The sequence below is a fragment of the Fukomys damarensis genome, unplaced genomic scaffold (assembly GCF_012274545.1).
Source record: "Fukomys damarensis isolate Sample0158 unplaced genomic scaffold, DMR_v1.0_HiC HiC_scaffold_3, whole genome shotgun sequence".
NCBI lineage: Eukaryota > Metazoa > Chordata > Mammalia > Rodentia > Bathyergidae > Fukomys > Fukomys damarensis.
The window spans coordinates 34,077,037-34,096,682 of NW_022900915.1; the positions used below are offsets into that span (position 1 = coordinate 34,077,037).

The 19,646-nt window shown below is 35.7% G+C and overlaps 1 protein-coding gene across 10 annotated transcripts in view; it reads left to right on the forward strand.

The window, feature by feature from the left end:
* Positions 1–19,646, forward strand: part of Fam172a (family with sequence similarity 172 member A) — a 348,439-nt gene that overhangs the window by 16,837 nt on the left and 311,956 nt on the right. For 8 of the 10 annotated variants that reach the window (XM_010637189.3, XM_033767660.1, XM_033767670.1 and 5 more), the window contains one exon: positions 11,634–11,757. The exons of 1 other annotated variant lie outside the window; for it this stretch is intronic. In XM_010637189.3, coding sequence (XP_010635491.1) covers positions 11,652–11,757 — 106 coding nt within the window. In that variant the 5' untranslated portion in view covers positions 11,634–11,651. Of the gene's footprint in view, positions 1–4,853; positions 4,941–11,633; positions 11,758–19,646 lie in introns of all 10 variants that reach the window. One more of the 10 variants, XM_033767668.1, reaches the window with a different exon arrangement.

Genomic DNA, 19,646 nt, shown 5'->3' on the forward strand with positions numbered 1-19,646 from the left:
AATATATGTATATTCCAAAAACAAACAAAAATATATTGTTATAGTTTAAAAAGATTACCATATTTCCAACCCAGATCATTGTGTGGGGTGAAATGGATATTATATTTTGATTAAAAGTGACCTTCTTATATGTAATGCTTATGTAGATTATAAAGCAAAAAAGATAATTGACATTTACATTAACATTAACTTCACCACTCAATCTGAGACTTTTAACCCAATGAGTAACATGCACTAATTTATGTGCTTCCTTTTGCTCTGTGCCCTTTCCTTTTTTTTAGAAGATAATTACTTTTCTGAAATTTGTACTTAATTTTCTCTTGAGTTTTTTAATAGCTTCATAAATTGTGATGCACACAAACGTTTGGTTTTAAGGTTCAAATACATAAGTGATTTTGTACTGTTTTTTCTCTTCTGAAACTTGTTTATATACATGTATTTTTGGTAGATGCATGATTCTGAGGTAGTTGTGCTGCATTCATTTTCTGTTGTATAGTATCCATTTCTACTATGTTAATAAAATACATTATAATCTGCTCTCCAATAATCAGAGAACAGTTATTTTTTTCCATTCTCAGTGATCAGGCTGTAAGATGCCCCCCAGTGATCTTTGCTCCTTGATACTTATGCCTTTGTGTAGACCCCTCCTACACTGAGTAGAGCTACCCTCTGGGCCAGTAGACTATGGTAGAAGTAATAATGAGACTACTATAGTGTTTTCCTTGCTTTCCCAGATCTATCTTTCTGGGGAAAGCTAGTAGCTGTGTTGTGGTTATACTATAGCAACAATCAGTAGCAGTATTTTTTTTTTTTTTTGTATAAGTGAGTAGTCACCTTGGAAGTAGATACCCCACTAGTCATGGCTTCAGATGATTGCAGAGCTTGCTAGTATATCTTGACTGTAAACCTGAGAAACCAAGTGAGAACCTCTCACCTGAGCTATTCTCAAACTTCTGATCTGCAGAAACTGTGGGAAATAGTAAATACTGTTGCTATGAGCCACCATCTTTTGAGGCAGTTCACTATGCAGCCATCATAGTGAGTAAATTAACTTTTAAATGACATGATCATTTTCAAATGTACTGTCTATATGATGCACATGTTCAGGACTGTTAGCTTTCCTGTTGCTGGGATTAAATACCTGACACTCACAATTTAAAGAAAGAAATGGTTTGTGGGCTCACGGTTTCAGAGGATTCAGTCCAAGGGTGGATGGTATCAGCAGAGAAACATGATCAGGGAAGAGTATGGCAAAGCAAAGCTGCTCAGTTCTCAATATCTGAGAAACAGAGCAGGGGAACAGTGCCAGAGAGGAGAGGCAAGGGATCACATATCCCCCCAAGGGCACGCTGCTATGACCCATCCACATACACAAGTTGGATCAGGGAACAATGCCAGAGAGGAAAGGGCAAAGGATCCCATATTGACTCACACTTCCATGACCCACCAGACACACAGGCAATAAAGTTAATAACCTGCCTTAACCATCACAAAGACCACATAGTGAATCAAGGTGTGCAATTGCTGAGCTGAAAATTATGAGAATATTTAACTTAGAAATCTTATGCCAATCACTGTCAAAGTTTTATTGATTTATCTTTTCACCAGCAATGATTGTTCTTTTAACATTTAGTATTGTCAGAATTCTTAGTTTTATTTAGTGTAGTAAATTTTAAAATATCTCATTGAGGTTCTATTCTCTGCCCCAACATAAAAAGTAGTAACCTACATTTTCTGCTAATATATTTAAAGTTTTCTTGTCACATTCATGCCCTTAAACAATTTAAGACTGATTTTTATGAATGGAGTAGGGTGTAGCTATTTCATTTCTTGTTTTTACTACGTGGTTAACCAGCTGTCACAATTATTAAAAAGTCCATCCTTTCCTAATTCTGTGATGGTGTCATAGCTGTCACATGACTCTGTGGTATGGCTCTGTCTTGGAGTTTCTGTTCATCAATTGGTTAGTACTAATAGTAATGACATACTTTAGTACTTACTGTGAAACCTAGTTAAGCAAGTCTCCATATTATATTCTTCCTCTTTTGAAGTGTATTATCCACTCTGTGTCATTTGTCTTCTCCATAACTTTTTGAAGTAGGTTTTTAAATTTTATAAAAAACACTCTTAGGTTGGAGTAGAATTGCATTAAATACACACATCAATGAAGAGGAAAACTGGTATCTTTGCAATATGGAGTCTTTCTGTCCATGTATTTCAGTTTTCTTTGATGCCTTTCGGTATTAGAACTTTCTATATATAGGAGTAACATTGTCTGTTATATTTCTTATAACTGCAAAGGTTTTACTTCTTGCTGTTATAAATATTTTTGTAAAAAATATTTTTCCTTGTAACTGATGTTTGCTGGTTTTTATAAGACACAAATCTTACACATAGATTTTTAGTAAGCCATCTTGCTGAATCCCATTTATTCCCAAACATAGAAATTCTTTCATTTTTCTTTCTTTCTTTTTTTTTTGTCCTTTCTTCCTTCCTACCTCCTTTCTTTCCTTCCTTTGTTTTTGTCACACAGTTTCACTACATAGCTGGCTGGCCCCAAACTTACATTCTTCCTTCCTCGGCTAGGGTTCCATGTGTGCATCGCCACACCCTGCCACATAGAAGTTAAAGTTGTTTTTAATGCTAGAAAAACTTGTTTCTTGAATTGTTGTTGCTATTATTATATAATTTTCAAATAATGCTAACTTTGTTTTCCTTTGTTCAATCCTCATATGTTTCTTTCCTGTGTTGTTGCATGGGGTAAAACTTCCAGAAAACTTGACAGGTTGGTGATAACCTGTTTTTAAGGAGGCTTTTAAAATTTTACCATTAAGAGTGTTTTTGTTTATTTTTAAAACTTTTCCCTTCATTCTTAGCTTTCTACAATTTTTTCCAAAAATGAGAATTGAATTCTACTACATACTTTTTTCTGCAGATATTAGAGTTATTATAGTTTTTCTTCTTTATGTTACTTTGGTAAGTGACACTTGTAGATACTCTCATATTTTATAATGAACTTCCCAGGGTCTAGATATTCTAAACAGCAGAATCCCTTTGGATTCTTGGCTGTAACGTTGAACATAGATGTCTAATCGTAAAATTCTTTGCTCTAATAATCACAAGAAGGGATTCCATCACTTTGTGGACATAGAAATGAAAGCTCCTTGATATTCTAAGCATAGGTCTTATGTATAAATGGCTTAACATTTCACAAAGTGTCCTTCTGCTGACAGGTTCAGTGCTAAATATTTTAGTAGGCTTAATCTCTTAAAAACATTAGAAGTCCATTGTCAAAGCTTGGGCTTTCCAGAAACAGATGCTGAGACAGAATTTGAAGTGCAAAGTGTTTGTTAAAGATTAGCATTAAGGTTGGCAGTATAGCTTGACAATAGAGTACTTGACTAACATGCACCAGCCAAACTTTGATCCCCAGAACCAAAAAGAAAGGCTAACACAGATCACTCGAGAAAGGAAGGAGAACAATAGGATTGGTCAGAGGCAAAAATTGAACTGACTCACAGACCTGATGTAGCCTCTGCCAATCTGGCAGCAAGCTGTAGAGCAAGCATTGTCCACCAGAGTTTTTTTGTTTTCGTTTTTGTTTTTTGATCAGGCTGACACGCCAGGCCTTTATATTTCCACTTGGCTCAGTGACCAAGAAAGGGTCAGCAGGAGAAGGCGTGACCTTGACTGAGGTGACACTAGGCACCAGAGCCAGCTCTGAAGTTGCAGACAGCTGGAGGCTGTGGGCTGCCCACACCCACTGCATCTAGGTACATCTCCCCTCCGAGGGCCTGGGTGACTCATCTGTTGTCTGCCACATGCATATTGTATCGTGAATGGGAGTTGGACCTTGTGTTCACCAAAGTGAGCAGAGATGTCAGTGAGCACGTTAATGGAATGAGAAAACTGGATGCTGACTGTGTGAATATTGTCACTGCTATGTCATGGTATTGGCTCTTTTGACTTCTCAAGACACTAGTTTCTACTAGATTTAGTCTGGAGTTACACATTTATAATATTTGTGTTTTATTATTTATATTTATCACAGATGGACATATTTCACCCATAGGAAAGAGATTGCCTGCTGGTTTTCTCATATTTTGAGTACAGTACATTCTTTCTGAGAATTATTTTGTCCTTGGCCCATAGCCCTGCCATTTTGTTACAGAATGAAAAACTTCGCGACTACTTGCAGTTGTTTTCTTTTCTTTTTTTCTCTCCTTCCTCCCCTGCCCTCCCCTTTCTGCACGGTGTTGCTCTGCTGTCCTGTTGAAGTTGTGGGCTCAGGTGATTTTCCAACCTCAGCCTCTCAGAAGCTGGGAATACATGTGCCCATCACCTTGCCTGGCACTTTTGACAGGCTTTAAAATTAAGAATTATCTTAGGCTTTCTTTAATTTCTTTACTTCAGTTTTAACACTGATTTACAGATATTCTAAGGTTTCTATTCTATTTTGTTTAGTTTCTGCCTTTTGATAGCTAAAGGTTTTATAAAATCTAAGCAAATGATTACCAATTTTGGAACCTGCTCAAAAGACACAGTAGTGTGATATTCTTTTGCCTTAAAATTTTTTATTTGATATTTTTTTTTTTTTTTTTTTGCCTTTTTTAAAGATGTTTGGTTTCTCAAAGGATTGTAACGAACAATGGGGAGTAATTTTTTATCAGTGTTAATTTTGAATAAATATGCTGAAACAATTTTCCTTGACAGCTTTAGTCTAGAGATAATTATGTCCAAAATGTATGAACTTAAAATTATAGTGCTTCCTAATAATAGAAATTAGTACATAAGAGTACAAAACTCCTGCAGAATAAAGCTACTGAAATTATTATTCTTGTGTGATCCAGCAGTTTGACTTACCAGAATGGTAATAAATGCAGCTCAGAATACCAACGTGGAAATCCACCTACTCCTATCATCTGTGATACTTTCTCCAGGTTTGTGAATCTTCTCAAAAACCCGGATCTCACATATTTAAAATGCAAGTGTGTCACGTTTGCCTACCTTGCCAGTTGAAGTGATGACCTAAATAAGATGACAGGACAAAAAGAATTTTTGACCTGTGGTCAATGTGTACATTTAGGAGACAGCTGAACCATAATTGTTTGAACAAACCTTTAAATGAAGGTGGGACTCATATTGTCCAGGGACTCACATTGTCCAGGCACTCATTTTAATGAAGTTAGAAGGGAATGTAAAGGAAACAAATCATGTCAAAAATTAGTTTAAATTATTTTATAGTTTTTTTTCAGTATACTCTTGGAAACTCAAGTCAGCTAAAGGATATTTATTTTGATGTCATATTATTTATTTGCAGAGTACATCTAAGTGATGCATATCGAAAGTTTATTTCTGTAAACTAGACTGATTTTAGTATCCTTCTGAGATTTTGAGCACAAATTACTTGGAACCCTGTTATACTGGACTTTTTATGGGTTACTAGTGTTTGTAAGGGACCTTTAGCTTGCAAAATAATTATATATATAATATCTACATTCTTTCATTTATTCTTAATAATCGCTTTGGAAAGGTAACTCTTACTGTGATTATCCCCATTACAAAGTTGTGACTTGGTTGAGGTCACTTAGCTACTAGATGGTAGAACTGAGATTAAAAACCTAGATCTCATCCCATATCATGTTGCTTGGGAAGATTAGAAAGTATTTTAGATATCCTTGGATTAGAATTTGGTGTTCTGTTCTGAACTAAACTGTGACCCAAATATGTTCTGTTTAGAAGCTATTGTGTTTTATGCATCAGGGCTTACATTATTCTGGACGTTGCCTCCATCTGCTCCATTGTGTTGCCTTCATTACTTAACCTCTTTCCTAGTGCCCATATTTGTGTACACAATCACATATGCGCGCACACACACACACACACACACACACACACATCTTAGAGTTATATGCTGCTAAGTATTAGTCTGAAGTACCCTTTACTGATGAGCAACTTGGATAACTGCAATCAATGTGGATGTTTTCGCTTCCTCATAAATGTCTGGTACCAATTTCACTTGACTGTACTTTCAGTTGTAAGTAGGTTATTTTGAACTTGATTTCCAGAGTCTGCCTTAGCATAGATTCTTTGTGGCCAGACTAGAACGAGGCCAGACCCCAGGGCCTCAGAGGATGACCGATTTTACTTGTTCCGTGTCACTTTCTGTACTTGTGTCAGTGCAGTCAGAATGTGAGACAGAAAGGGCTTCTGTTGCAAAATCGCCTGTATCTAGTTGATATTTAATACTTGCACAAAGACAAACAAACATGGAAAAATAAGGCTCTATGTATCTTTCTGTATGCTTTATAAATGCTTATGCCATATTTTGAGCAAACAGGACAAATAAATATTTTTCTGTTCCATGCTTTAAAATACTGACTGGATAAAGATTACACATGACAAGTTATTTATAGCTTTATTTATACATGGCGGATTCTCTGTTGGAATTGTAGAAAGGAAAAAGATATGATAATTGCTTTGTGTAGTTCACAGAATGAAATCGCAAACTGAGATGTTTTGAATCTAGTTTGTACTATAACCATTTCTAGGAAACCATATTTAAACAGCAGTGGTTATCATGAAGTATACAACATGTCAACTATGTCCCAATTCACATCAGTAAAAACCTTCCGCCACTTTATTCCCTATAACCTAACCTCCATCAGATAATGCCAAATAAACTATGTCGAGTGCACATATTAATATATATCAAATGTACCAAACGGCTTCCTGGGTGCATTTTCAGTAGTGTTTATCTGTGGTCATGCAGGTTATAACTCTGAATTTTTATTAGGAAAACTAAATTGAGAATTTATAATGTTCCTGATTTAGATTCACCAGCTGTGCCACAGCCATGGAAAATAACTCAAGAGAGTAAAAATCTAACACAGTGTATAAGAGAGCAACAGTCAAATTGCTTTTGCTTCATGCTTACTTGCTTTGCATCTGCTACTATAAAGCTTAGGGTCACATATAGTAATTAGTAATATCCTAACCTATATCACCAGCCTGGTGAATTGCTTTGTGAGTTTTATGTTGTCTCATCAAGTAAGAATAATGATTGTTAATTGGTATTTAATCTTGGGAATCATGAAAGGGATTCTTTAAAAAGAGAATCTTGAGTATTACTGCAGCAGCAATAATATATTTATAACTTTACCTTTGTTAAAGCATCCAGAATGAAATAATTGTATAAATTATTCTGTTTAGGTATAATTTAGGACCAATAAGAACTGACCAAATAGTTAACAGGAGAAATACTGAAGTAGCAGAGGGATAGAGTAAAAATGATAAGGGGCCCACAATAGATGTTAATTTAGTTGTGGAATTGTTAACAAAGCTCACTATATGAAATCTCACTATGAATATTTTAATTTCTGCTCCAGGATGGGGAGTTTCTAGTGATACTTGTGCGTAAACTTGTGAGACTTGTTAGATCAAACCAATTCCTGAATGTAGATTATCCTTACAAACATTGTTTTGTTATAACAGCATTGTAATTATCACTCTAGGTCTGATGTATTTTATTTGTGGCTGCTTGGCAGTTTGATTTCAGTTAGTAAGTAAGTTCCTACCCTGGTAGTGACTGTCGGTTTTTCTTCACCTTTGTACAATGTGTACCTCACAACAAAGATTTGTTTCTTCAAGGAACATAAAGACATTTTTGCTTATGTTGAATTTATAGTTTTGATCACAGAAGAAAAATTTCAGCTAGTTCCATGCAAAGTGAAAATGCTTTCCCAGTCAAAAGTTGTGTTTGTTACCTTTTTATTTCTGTGACGAAATACCTGAGATAACTTCAAGGAGCAAAGATTTGTTTTAGCTCACAGTTTGGAAGATTGCAGTGCATACTTGGTTCACTTTGTGGCTTGGGGCCTTTAGTGAGGCAGAAAATTATGGCTGGGAGGATGTGGTAGAGCAAAACTGCTTACCTCATGGTGCACAGGATGGAAAGAGAGAAGAATGGATCAAAGTCCAGTACCCGCTTCAAAGGCACAGCCCTAGTGACTCAGCTTCCTTTCACTCTGCCCTAATGGTTCTGACCCTCTCCCGCATAGTACCACAGGCTGGTGACTAATCCTTTAACACATAGCTGTGGTCTCATATTTAGTTATTCTTTGAAGATCTTACATGATTGGGTAGAGTTCTATCAATCAATGGCTATGTACAATTTCTGTATGTAATTTAAACGACCATTATGTGGGGTATTATTATGGACCCCAGTTTATAAGTGAGAGCATTTAAGATTTTAGATATTGAGTGGCACATCAAAGGCCAAATGCTATTATTAAGTGGTGAAGCTAGGATTCAGTTACAACAATTTAAAAAAATAAGCTAACATATGTTGAGCACTTAATTATAGATCAGGCATTGTACTAAATGTTTGATATTTAACATCAAACCATTTACCTTTTGTGGTAATTTGGACTTTGGGGAAGAGCCAGAGGTCACATGGTACCAAATCCAGTGAATAAAATGGATGAAGACACAGTGTAGTCTTTACAAGCTTGGCTTTCCATTGAATGATAGTAACCAGTAGCATCCACCATAATATATAAGCATGATTACTTCATTTCCATTTTCATTATACAAATATGGAAGATGAAACACAGAGAAATAAATTTTTCATGGGCTTATTGTTAGTTAATATTAGAGCCAGATGGCCTTTTCTCGTGTATCAAATTACCTTGAGTTATTTAATAAATGGTGTTGGAAAAACTGGATTTCAACCTGCGAAAGATTAAAACTAGACCCTTATCTTTCACCATGCACTAAACTAAAATCCAAGTGGATTAAAGATCTGATTATTAAAAAGAGTCACTAAATTTGCTGGAAGATAAGTTAGGCAGACCTCTTGAAGACATTGGCATAGGAAAAGACTGTATGAACAAATCCTCAGTAGCACAGGAATTAGCAGAAAGAATCAACAACTGGGATCTCATCTTATTAAAAAAACTTATACCCTGCAAAAGAACCATCAACAGAACTACAAGACAACCTACATTGTGGGAGAAAAATTTTACCAGCTGCTCCTTGGACAAAAGACTATTATCTAGAATATATAAAGAACTAAAAAAAATCAGCCCCCCCAAATATAAAGCCCCAGTGCAAAAATGGGCATCTGAAATGAACAGACATTTCTCAGACAAAGAAGTAAAAGCATCAAGTAAATATCTGAAAAAATGTTCCACATCACTGGTCGTTTGAGAGATGCAGATGAAACCAACACTGAGATTCCACCTCACCCCCCAAAGAATGGCTGCTGTCAAGAAATCAACCAATAACAAATGTTGGCAGGGATGTGGGGAGAAAGGAACCCTTCTCCATTGTTGGTGGGAATGCAGACTGTTGCAGCCACTATGGAAATCAATATGGAGATACCTCAAAGAAGTAGGATTAGAGGTCCCATTTGACCCAGCCATCCCTCTGCTGTGTATCTTTCCAAAAGAATTAAAAGAATCATATCACAGTGATATATGCGCATCTATGTTTATAGCGGCACAGTTTGTAATAACTAAAACTTGAAAACAGCCCATTTGCCCATCAGTTGGAGACTGGATAAAGAAGATGCAGTTTTTTCTATAAAATGGAATAATAGCTATAAAGAATGAGAAATTAGAGTCATTCATAGGAAAATGGATACATATTGAGGATATACTCTTTAGTGAGATAAAGAAGTCACACATGTATAAATGCTGAATAGTTTCTCTGGTGTGAAAAACTACAGTGTTACATAAGATCCTAATGGTATAATTGACAATGTGAAATAGGAAGTAAAGGGCTAAAGGTGTAGGGGAAGTAGGAAAGGTAGGGAAAGGAAATAAGGGAAAAGGAAAAAAACCATGAGAAAATGAAAAAATGAAAGTATTTGTAAATAGGGAAAGGGAGGAAGGGATGAAGGGAGGGCAGGAGTAAGGGGAAAAAATGAGAACCAAAACCTGTCATGTAAAGTTACAAGATCCCAATGATGAATGTAACTGTACTGTATACTTAAAATGTACCAATCAACTCAATGAGAAAAAAAAAATTACCTCCAGTTAGTGTTAGGATTTGGTTACATTGGTTATGACCATTTGAAACATTCATATTTCAAAAATATTTAGTTTTAGGATTAGGTTTTTTAATTCTTTTCGAGTCATAGAATAGGTAACCTTTGAAGCATATTCTGCTACATTCTGCTAATTATGCAAATGCCTCTGTTTTTAAAGATCATTATAAAATTGGGTAGCAAGCCAGTTTTGATCTTTAATCGGGAATATTCAATCTTGGTTTTTTTATTGCCATCAGGGTAGTTTTTATATAACTTTGTTAATAGTTATGGAGTAATTGATTAAGGTTAATTAAAAGTTGTTTTTTCTTTTAAACTTTAGGGATAGTTGTTTTCATTCTTATTCATGGGCACCTTGGGAAAACCATCTACTGAAACTTTTAATGCTGCCCTTCTGGCCAAAATAGAGCATAATTAGATTTTTTAGTAAGTCATAATTTTATATTATTATTGCTTATGGTAATGTCATAGTGAATATTTACATTTTTTAAAACTTACTATAGTAAAAGACACATTAACATTAATTGCCCTCAAAATAGCCCCCTCACTTTGAGCACATTTATTCCAGTTTTTGCTGCTTTCTGAAGCAATTTTACAAGATCTCTTTCGTGAGTTTCTTTACCAGATCTGATTAAAAATACGCTGAGTGCTGCTACTGAATGCCACCCAATGGAAAGCTAGGCTCATAAAAGCTATGCTTTGTCTTCGTGCACGTTATTCTCTGGATCTTGCACCATGTAACTTCTGCTCTTACCCAAAGTCAGAATGAGCATAAAAAGCTAACTGTTGCAAAATAATTCAAAACATCGAGCCAGCCACAACAAAGAACAAAAGACGCTCAGGAAAGAGGACTCCCAGAACTACCTCAGACGTTGGCCAGAATGATCAGGTGGACTGTATGTGTAAAGTGAGGGGAAGTATCTTGAGGGAAATTAATGGCAATGTGTCTTACTGTAGTAATTAGTTTAAAATTTAAACATTCACTGTAATTTTAGGTCATACTTCATAGATTATGGCTTCCAGTATTGAATATAACATAGTTTCACTTTATAAAGGGTATTTCTTTCCCATAAAGTCGTATTTTTAATAATAGTTAATTTGTAGAAACTTTATGTATTTTTTTCTCCTGTCTGCTTATTGCAGGAGGAAGACTGTAAAAATGGAAAATGCTTTCATTGCATTTACTTTACAAGAAATTTCAGATTTTTGAGATTACCTGAAGATATTTTTAAAAAGTAATAGCTGATAAGAAATAAAAACTAGTAAGTTTAGCTAAATTTACTTCAACCAATGTATTGCTATTTGTAGGTTCAAGGTATTGTGCTTTTAGATGTGAGAACTACACTGACACAAACTTTATTACCATTATTTCTGGAGCTTTTAAGCAGTTAACTGAATGAGGTAAATACATACATAATTGTAATGCAGAGCAGACAACAGTATGTACTGTGGTTAGGCATGAACAAAGTGAAGTAGCAGATCAGCTAGATGATAATCCTCTTCCACTGGGAGGATCTAGGAAGTTCTCAGGGAGTAGGCAGGATTTGAATAGAGCTTAATTTATTGCTTTCATTCATTCTAGACTGTCTTCTGAAGATTGATGTCTATTTCCTTGAGTTCTTTAATTTTGTTGCCAATTTGGATAAACATGGCACAAATCCAGCAGGGAGGTCCAGATGAAAAAGAAAAGACCACAGCACTGAAAGGTACATACTTCATTTGCGTTTTGAGGTAATTTTCATTGTGTCTAGAGAAGATGTAGGGATATTTAGGTGACCTTGTTCATTTTGATTCTAAAATATGAGTGCCTAAGCTATTTGTAATTAGTTGTATCCCTCACAACAACTATTACAGTGTCAGATGTCATACATACTTCATAAATAAATCATAGACTCGTGTGATTTTATAGCTATAGGAACTCTTGATGCTCTTCTTATTCAAGGTCATCTGTTTAATGGTAAAACTAACACAAGTTTTTTGAATCAAGATTAGTGCCCTTACCATACTCGTGCTGATTGGAGTGTCGTGTCATACTGGGCTAGGATAAGGATCTGGCTGTTCTGTATCCTTTTTGTGACATTGACACTAGGAATGTTTTATGACAGCCTCATGTTAATACTTCACAAGGAATGTGCCCAATGTTAGGGAGTTTGGAGTTATTTTTGATGGAGTTTTGAGTTATTTTTGTACTGTTGTAATTTTACTATTAAAATAAGGAATTGTTAATCTGTAAAGTCTTTATTATCACATTTAATAATTTACTGAAGATCAAATTATCTCACCTTTGTGAAGTCTCAGAGTTACTTCATTTGGTGGCAGAAAAAGTGTCTTATAGGTCTTTTAAATGTTCAGGTGCCAAGTATGGTAGTGTTTTTTGTGCAGCTTTGACGGAATACAACAGATTGTATATTTTATAATGAACAGCAGTTTATTGATTCACCATTCTGTAGGCTGGAAAGGTCAAGGTGCTGTCATCTGGGAGGCGTCTTTTTGCTCTTTCACCCAGTGATTGAAGGTAGAAGGGCCAAGATACAAAAGTGGGTCACATTTATACTTTCATAACAGCAGCCCCCCTGCAAGGGTGGCCCCTTCATGGCCCAATCTCCTTGTTCAAACTCTTAATACTGCTCAAAGGGCGACTTAAAACAACATGAACTTTGAAGGGGACTGTCTTAGTAACTTTCCTTATCACTGGGACAAAATACCTGATACCCATAACTGAACGTTTTTTACAAGCTTACTAAAAGTTTATTTTGCCTCACAGTTTTCAGTCCATGATCTTTGGCTCCAAGGCACAAATGATGTGGTAGGCAGGCCATGGCAGGGAAAAAGCTTCTCACATCACGGTGGTCAGGAGACTGAGAGGCTTTTCGGGGACATCCCAGATCTAAACAATAACAGGGGAGAACATTGAGGGCAAACGTTGAAACTAGCATGGGCAATGTCAAGTGATAAGGTTTCCTTTTTCTTGCTTCATTATAGAGTCTAGGTGGTCTTTAAGGGTTTCAGTATATGTAGTGCATGCCTCAGGTACATATGCACTATGTGTTCATATGTACATTCTGCATCTTGATGTTTTTGAGTGGTTAATAAATATACTGCCAGAACTTTCTTCTACTCCTTTGTTTTATTTGTTATTATAAAAGTCTCAAGCAGATGCAGCATATAGCAGCCAGTTTCTTGGCTCAGTCAGTCACCATGATCTTGCTTTTAGATCTATTGAGACTGTTTTAATTAGTGTTTACCCATAGAACTGGACAATGGCAAAGAGGGTAACTTTATTTAGGCCTTTAGACAAAGTCTCCTCACAAATATAAGAGATGAAAATGATTTGGATTAGGTTGGTAGCTAGGGAATCTGAAAAGTTGACAGATTTTTGGATATATTTTGATAGAAGTGATGACATGAGATGCTAGAGGAGAACTAAGACAACTCTGAAGGTTCTTGGCTGAAATAACTCTAAGAAAAATGCCTTTAATTAAAATGAGAAAACATTGAGGAAAGCAGGCTGAGGAAAGTGGTGTTGGAAGGGAAGAGTTAGGTTTTGGATGTGTTGAATTGAGGTGCCACCGAACCATCAAGTAGAGGAGTTGAGTTGTGAGCTTGAGAAAGAGTTTGGACTGGAGATAAAAGTTGTGTGTGTGTGTGTGTGTGTGATGCAGTACAATTTGATCCTGGGCGTTGACTTAACGATGACCACATTCAAGACGTGAAACCTTCTACCGTCACGGTGTCTCTTCTAGGGAAGCTCTGTTCCCTAACTTGCAGCCTCATTGCTGTTCCCTGACAGTCACTAACCTTTCTCCATCTCATAGTTTTGTAGATGCCAGGTAAATGAAAACATAATGTATATAACATTTAGGGATTGGCTTTCTTCAGTAAAAAGGGTTCCCTTGAGATTCATCCAAGTTGTTGCAAGTGTCAGCTGTTCTTTCTTACTGCTGAGTAGTATTTCTTTGTATGGATGTACCTATCTGTTTAACCTTTGACCACGGAAAGTTTGGGGCTATTAAAAAATAATTTTGTTGTGTGCATTCATGAAGAAGTTTCTGTATGAATTTATCACCTCTAGATTAAATACCCAGGAATCTGATTGCTTGGTCATGTGGTAAGTGCAAGACTGTCTTTGCACTATTGAGTTGTTTTTTTCATCTTTGTCAAAAAGTCAATTGGGTATATTTGAGGAGATCTATTTTTGGGGTCTCTATTTTGTGCTCTGGATGTAAGTGACTACCATGTTCTCTACTTATAGTGGCTCTATAGTAAATTAACACTGAGCAGAGCAGAGTGATTTCCCCCTACTGTGTTTTTTAATAATATTGTCTAGCTACTCTAGGTCCTTTAACTTTGCATATATGTTTTAGAATAACCTTGTCCATATCTTCCAAAATTTTACTCATATTTTGATAGGAATTATATTTAGACCTATAAGTAAATTTGTGAAGAATTGAAATCATTACTTTATCTAGTCTTCCAGTCTGTGCACATAGTATGTCTTTTGTTGATTTAGAACCTTGACTTCTTTCATCAGCAATTTGTAATTTTTCAACAATATGTCCTATACATACTTACACACATATATAATAACATATGTATAGTATATGTTGTATGTTATTTTAATAATTGTAAATGGTGGCATGTATTTTATTTATTTCCACATGAATATTGTTAGTTTATGGATAAGATTACTAAGTTAGTTCTAGGAGATATTTTGATAGATTGTTGGGATTTTCTATATGGACAATGATGTCCTTTGCAAATTGTGTAGTGTTGTTTCTTCCTGTTTTTGTGCCCTCTAGTTCCTTTTTTGGCTTGTAGATTGAGCTTGTACTTTCCCTTCTACAGATTTATCATCTTCAAGGAGGTACCGTAAGTGGGTAGCTGTATCTATTATTTCAAACACATGCAAAGGTGTTTGCATTCTATTCAAGCCCACCAGATGGGTAGCCTAATGGACAGCAGGGTTACCCACCCTAGATCACTCCTCTTGAGGACACCCCCAAGATCACATAAAAACCTCCAACCCCAGTGCCTGCACTCCCTTCTGGGTGTATACTACTTTTGGCCTAGTAAACTTTTCTGTGTCTCACACTGAACATCCTGGAAATCTTTTCAGTGGCCATCAGTGAACTTACAGCCAAGTCCATGAACACGGTGAGTGGAGGTCTCCATCTCCTCCTCTTTGAGGGACCTCATTGGACCCTATCTGGTGACAGATTTGTGTAAATCCATATTTCTATTTAATATACTTTGCCTTTATCTGAAGACCTTTCTTGTTGTGTATTTACAGACTTGTTGGCAGTAAATTCTCTTAGCTCTTGTTGTCTGAAAAAGTCCTTATTTCTTGTTTTAAAAAGTTCTTTGTTTGCTGTAGAAGTCCAACTTTATAACTTTCCTTTTTCCCCTTTTTCTCCTCCTCCTCTTCCTCTTCCTCCTCCTCTTTCTGTTAGTTGAAAACTGTTACTCCATTTTCTTCTGGTTTTTGTAGTTTCAGAGGTATTCTGTCATTCTTACCTTTATTTAAATTTTTTAATACTGAAAAGCAGGTATTTTTTCTACCTGCTTCTCAGATTTTGTCTTTATCATTTATTTTTAAAAATTTAACTATGATATACCTTTGTGTCATTTTCTTGGTCTTTATTTTCTTGGACTTTTAATCTTATAGTTTTTATCATATTTGGAAAAAATGTGTGCATTTAAAATTTTTTCTTTCAATTCCCAGCCTCCTTTTCAGCATTATTTTAAAAAAATTTTTTTTTTTAAATCTTGGATCCCTTTTGCAATATTTTTGACTGCTTGATGTTGCCATCTGGGTCACTAATTTTTTGTTTTATTTTTGAAATTAATATTTTTCTGTGGTCCTTATTTTGTATAATTCTGTCGTGAGATCTTATGTTCATTGATCTCATCTTCTGTGATTTCTTCTGCTATTTTTCCCCAAGAGTCATTTTTTAAAATCTTAGATGCTACGTTTCCCATATATGGAAACTTAAAGTATATCTACCATTTCTTATTCAGTACATTTGTGATTCATTTCTATACTTCAGGACCTAGAGGCCATGTTGATATAACGTCAGTGCCCTCTCCTGTGAGCCCTTCATCTTTATCATTTCTGGTTTACTGACCCTCGCTTATGGATTATAACTCCCTGCTTTTTGCACAGCTTTCAGACACTTACATGACTCGCAGAGTTCTCACAATTAGGCTCTGGGTTTTGTTGTATTCCTTTAAAGTTGACGCTTGAATTTTAAAAAATTTTTAGATTGGGGTATTTTTGAAAAGAATATTGGCCTTTGTTCTGGCATGTGTTCATAGTATTTTGGGCCTTGTTTTGTAATCTCTGAAATGGTTGTTTTGGAATAGCCTTTGCTCTCGGACTAATCCACGCCTGGAGGAAGTACTAAAGACCCTACCCAGCTGCGTGCCCCATCATCATAAGGCCATACGTTATAAGGCCTTTCTATTTTGGTTGATGGGTACACACGTTTTGTTCCTATGTGAAATTCAGGAACTGTTCAGCCTGCTGCTTTTCCTGTCCTGGAGTAGTTTTTTTCTCCTGTGTTCATGAATAAATACTTCATCAAAGACAGGATCGAATTCCTCTGTAGCTCATTCTGCTGTCTCTCCGCTCAGCAGGATCCTCATTCTTTAGGTTTGCCTTCCTCCTGTGTCTTAAACTGTCTCTAGGCAGTAAACTAGGATAATCAAAGGTTTTTATCTCATTTATATTTCTCTCAGTGGACACAATTCTATCTTTTGTACAGTTTCTAAAAACTGTTCTTTCACATTTACTATCCTGCTTTCTAGTTTAAACACAGTGGCAAGAATCCAGGCCCTGTTGTTCTAGTTTGGCCAGAAGTACATTCTAGGATTGTTTGGAATCCTCATTTAGCTAATAAAGTCTTAATAAATAAAGAATTAAAGTATTGTTTTATTGTGGTAAAATATGAAATTGACAGTGTACCTGTTTGGTTCTGTGTCATTAAGTATATATATCCTCATTATTGTATAATCATCCTCACCGTTCATCTGTAGAACTCTTTCCATCTTGCCAAACTGAAACTCTACCCACTGAACAAGAGTTCACTCTTCCCTCTTTTGCCTGTCTTCTAGAAATTACCATACCACTTCTTGTCTCCATGACTCTGATTACATTAGGTTTCTCACATACGTGGAATTACACAGTAGTATTTTGTCTTTCTGTAACAGCTTATTTCACTTCACATATTTTCAAAGTACATCCATGTAGTGTCAGAATGCTCTTTTTAAGGATGAACAATGTTTCACTGTGTGTAGATGTCGCGTTGCCTTCATCCATTTGTATTGGCCAAGATTCTTCAAGGAAACAGAACCAATTATGTGTATGTATATAGATACAGGAAGAGGTCATTAGAAAGAATCGGCTCAAGTGGTATTGAATATTGAGTAGTCCCAACGTCTATTGTCAGCAAGCTGGAGACCCACAAAAGCTGACAGTATCGTTTTGATGTAGGATAGAAGAAATAAAGATGGGAAAAGGAGAAAAGAAAATCATAACTAAAATTGTACTTTTAGAAGACTGCAACTTCAGGACACATGCAGAAATCACCTGAGACAATCCATATCAGCATTCCCTTGGTTAAATTGAGACTCCTTTTCTTCCCGAACCATCACATCTAAAATTCCTCAGGAATACTGAAAGTCTGTAAGTTGACATAATTGAGAAAGAAGAGTATGAACCTGCTCCTAAGATAAAGGAAAAGATTTAGAGAATCCAAAGGATGTTTAAATTACCTACATTAGAAAAAAATCAAAACAAAGCAAAACTGGGCCTATATGTGTAAATGCGTTAGTACCCTTCGGGGGGTTGGGCCTCCTTTTCCTGTGGTTTCCAGCCCCTTAAAAGAAGCACAGATGTTCCCATTCCAGGAAATAGTGCTCTTCTCTTTCTCTTGTGAAGGCCTGTACTCTGTTTCTTTGAGTATATACTTTAATTTCTGCCTACTAAAACCTTTTCCGTGTCTCTTATTGATTAATCTTAATATTCTTCTGATGTGGGAGCCCTTAAACTTGCAGTCCTAGTCTGTGGGTACGATGTGTTAGGGTCCTTATCACAGCTTTAGGAACCTTCTCAGACCCTGGCTGGTGATAGTTGCAGTCCAAGTCCAAAGGCCAGAGGACAGCCAGTGCTGTAAACTCAGTCTGAGTCTCAAGGCTAGAGAAAACCAGTGTCCCAGCTCAAAATTAGGCAGAGAATGCATTCTGCCTCTCAGTATTTTTGTTCTTTTCCGGCCTTCATTTGCCTAGGTGAGGTCCATACACAGTGGAAAGATGATCTGCTTTTCTCATGTGTAATCCAGAAATGCACTTGTGGACACATAAAATGAACTGTTACACCATTCATCTATTGATATACAGTGGGGTTTTTTCTACCTTTTGACAGTTATAAATCTATTCTCAATTACTAGTTTAAAAATATTTGTCTGAGTTCTTAATTCTTAGGTATGAAAGAATATTTGTATGCACTTATTGTGTATGCTTGGTTGAATTTAGAATTCTAGTTGCCAAGTCATTTTAATTACCAGACTCATATTGGGGGGAAAAAATGTCACATTTGATGAGTAATATATTTAGGTTATGTGGATTCAAGTCTACCGTATATTTCAGAAGATTGAAGAAATCTTCAATGGAAATCTTTCATTATACTTATCTATTGCCTTTGGAACCCAGTTTTAGAGTAAAATGCAATTTTACAGTATTCCTTTTACAAAAGAAGAAAATTAACTTCTGAAATATCTTCTGAATGTTAATGAAAAAATATCTGTATCAGGTTCTCTGGCTAACGGGATTTGAAGAATGTCTTTTTATTCATTTTGTCATTTAGAGAAATATTTTGAGCAAAGCAAAAGGACATTTTGAATTTATAATTGTTTATTTTTTATAATGGTCGAAGTTATAAGGTTAATAGGGCATCTAAAATTGGTATGTGATTTTGAAGGAGCAAAAGTTAGGTCTGGGGAAATGTATTTATTTTATTAAACCTATTTAATATTAGACAAGCCATCTTTTCCTCTGAGCTCATTTCCTTGTCTGACAGTGAATGATAATCCTTGTTATTAAACCATAGAGTTGTGATGATCAAATGATCAAATGATGTAAAAACTTTGAAATCTTTACAGAGATATGTAAATGTAAGGCTGTCTTTCTTGGTCTAACCTGATAGAAACAGAAGATGCCTCTTAAACACAACATATCTGCTTATGTATCAGAGACCTCTTGTGCATGTAATTGAAGCTGTTTGCAAGGTTTTGAACTTTGGAGGATGACTGCAGAGTGAAGGACTCTAGTGTTGCCTCAGAACATCAGTTCATTGGAAGGAGAGCAGCAAGAATCTTTTAGCCACTCCCAAGCTAATTTTTCATATTAAAAACTTCTGTCTTTATTTTGAAAAGATTTACAGGGTTTTCAGAACTTTACTAATTTAGGGTGAGGAATTACCAGCATATGTTCCTTTTAAAACCCAATATGAATGTTACGTGACATTTCTGTTTTACTAGAGTTTGTGTTTTTATGTTGAAAGTGGCATGTCTTTTTGTGAGTTGAGGCTTATATGATG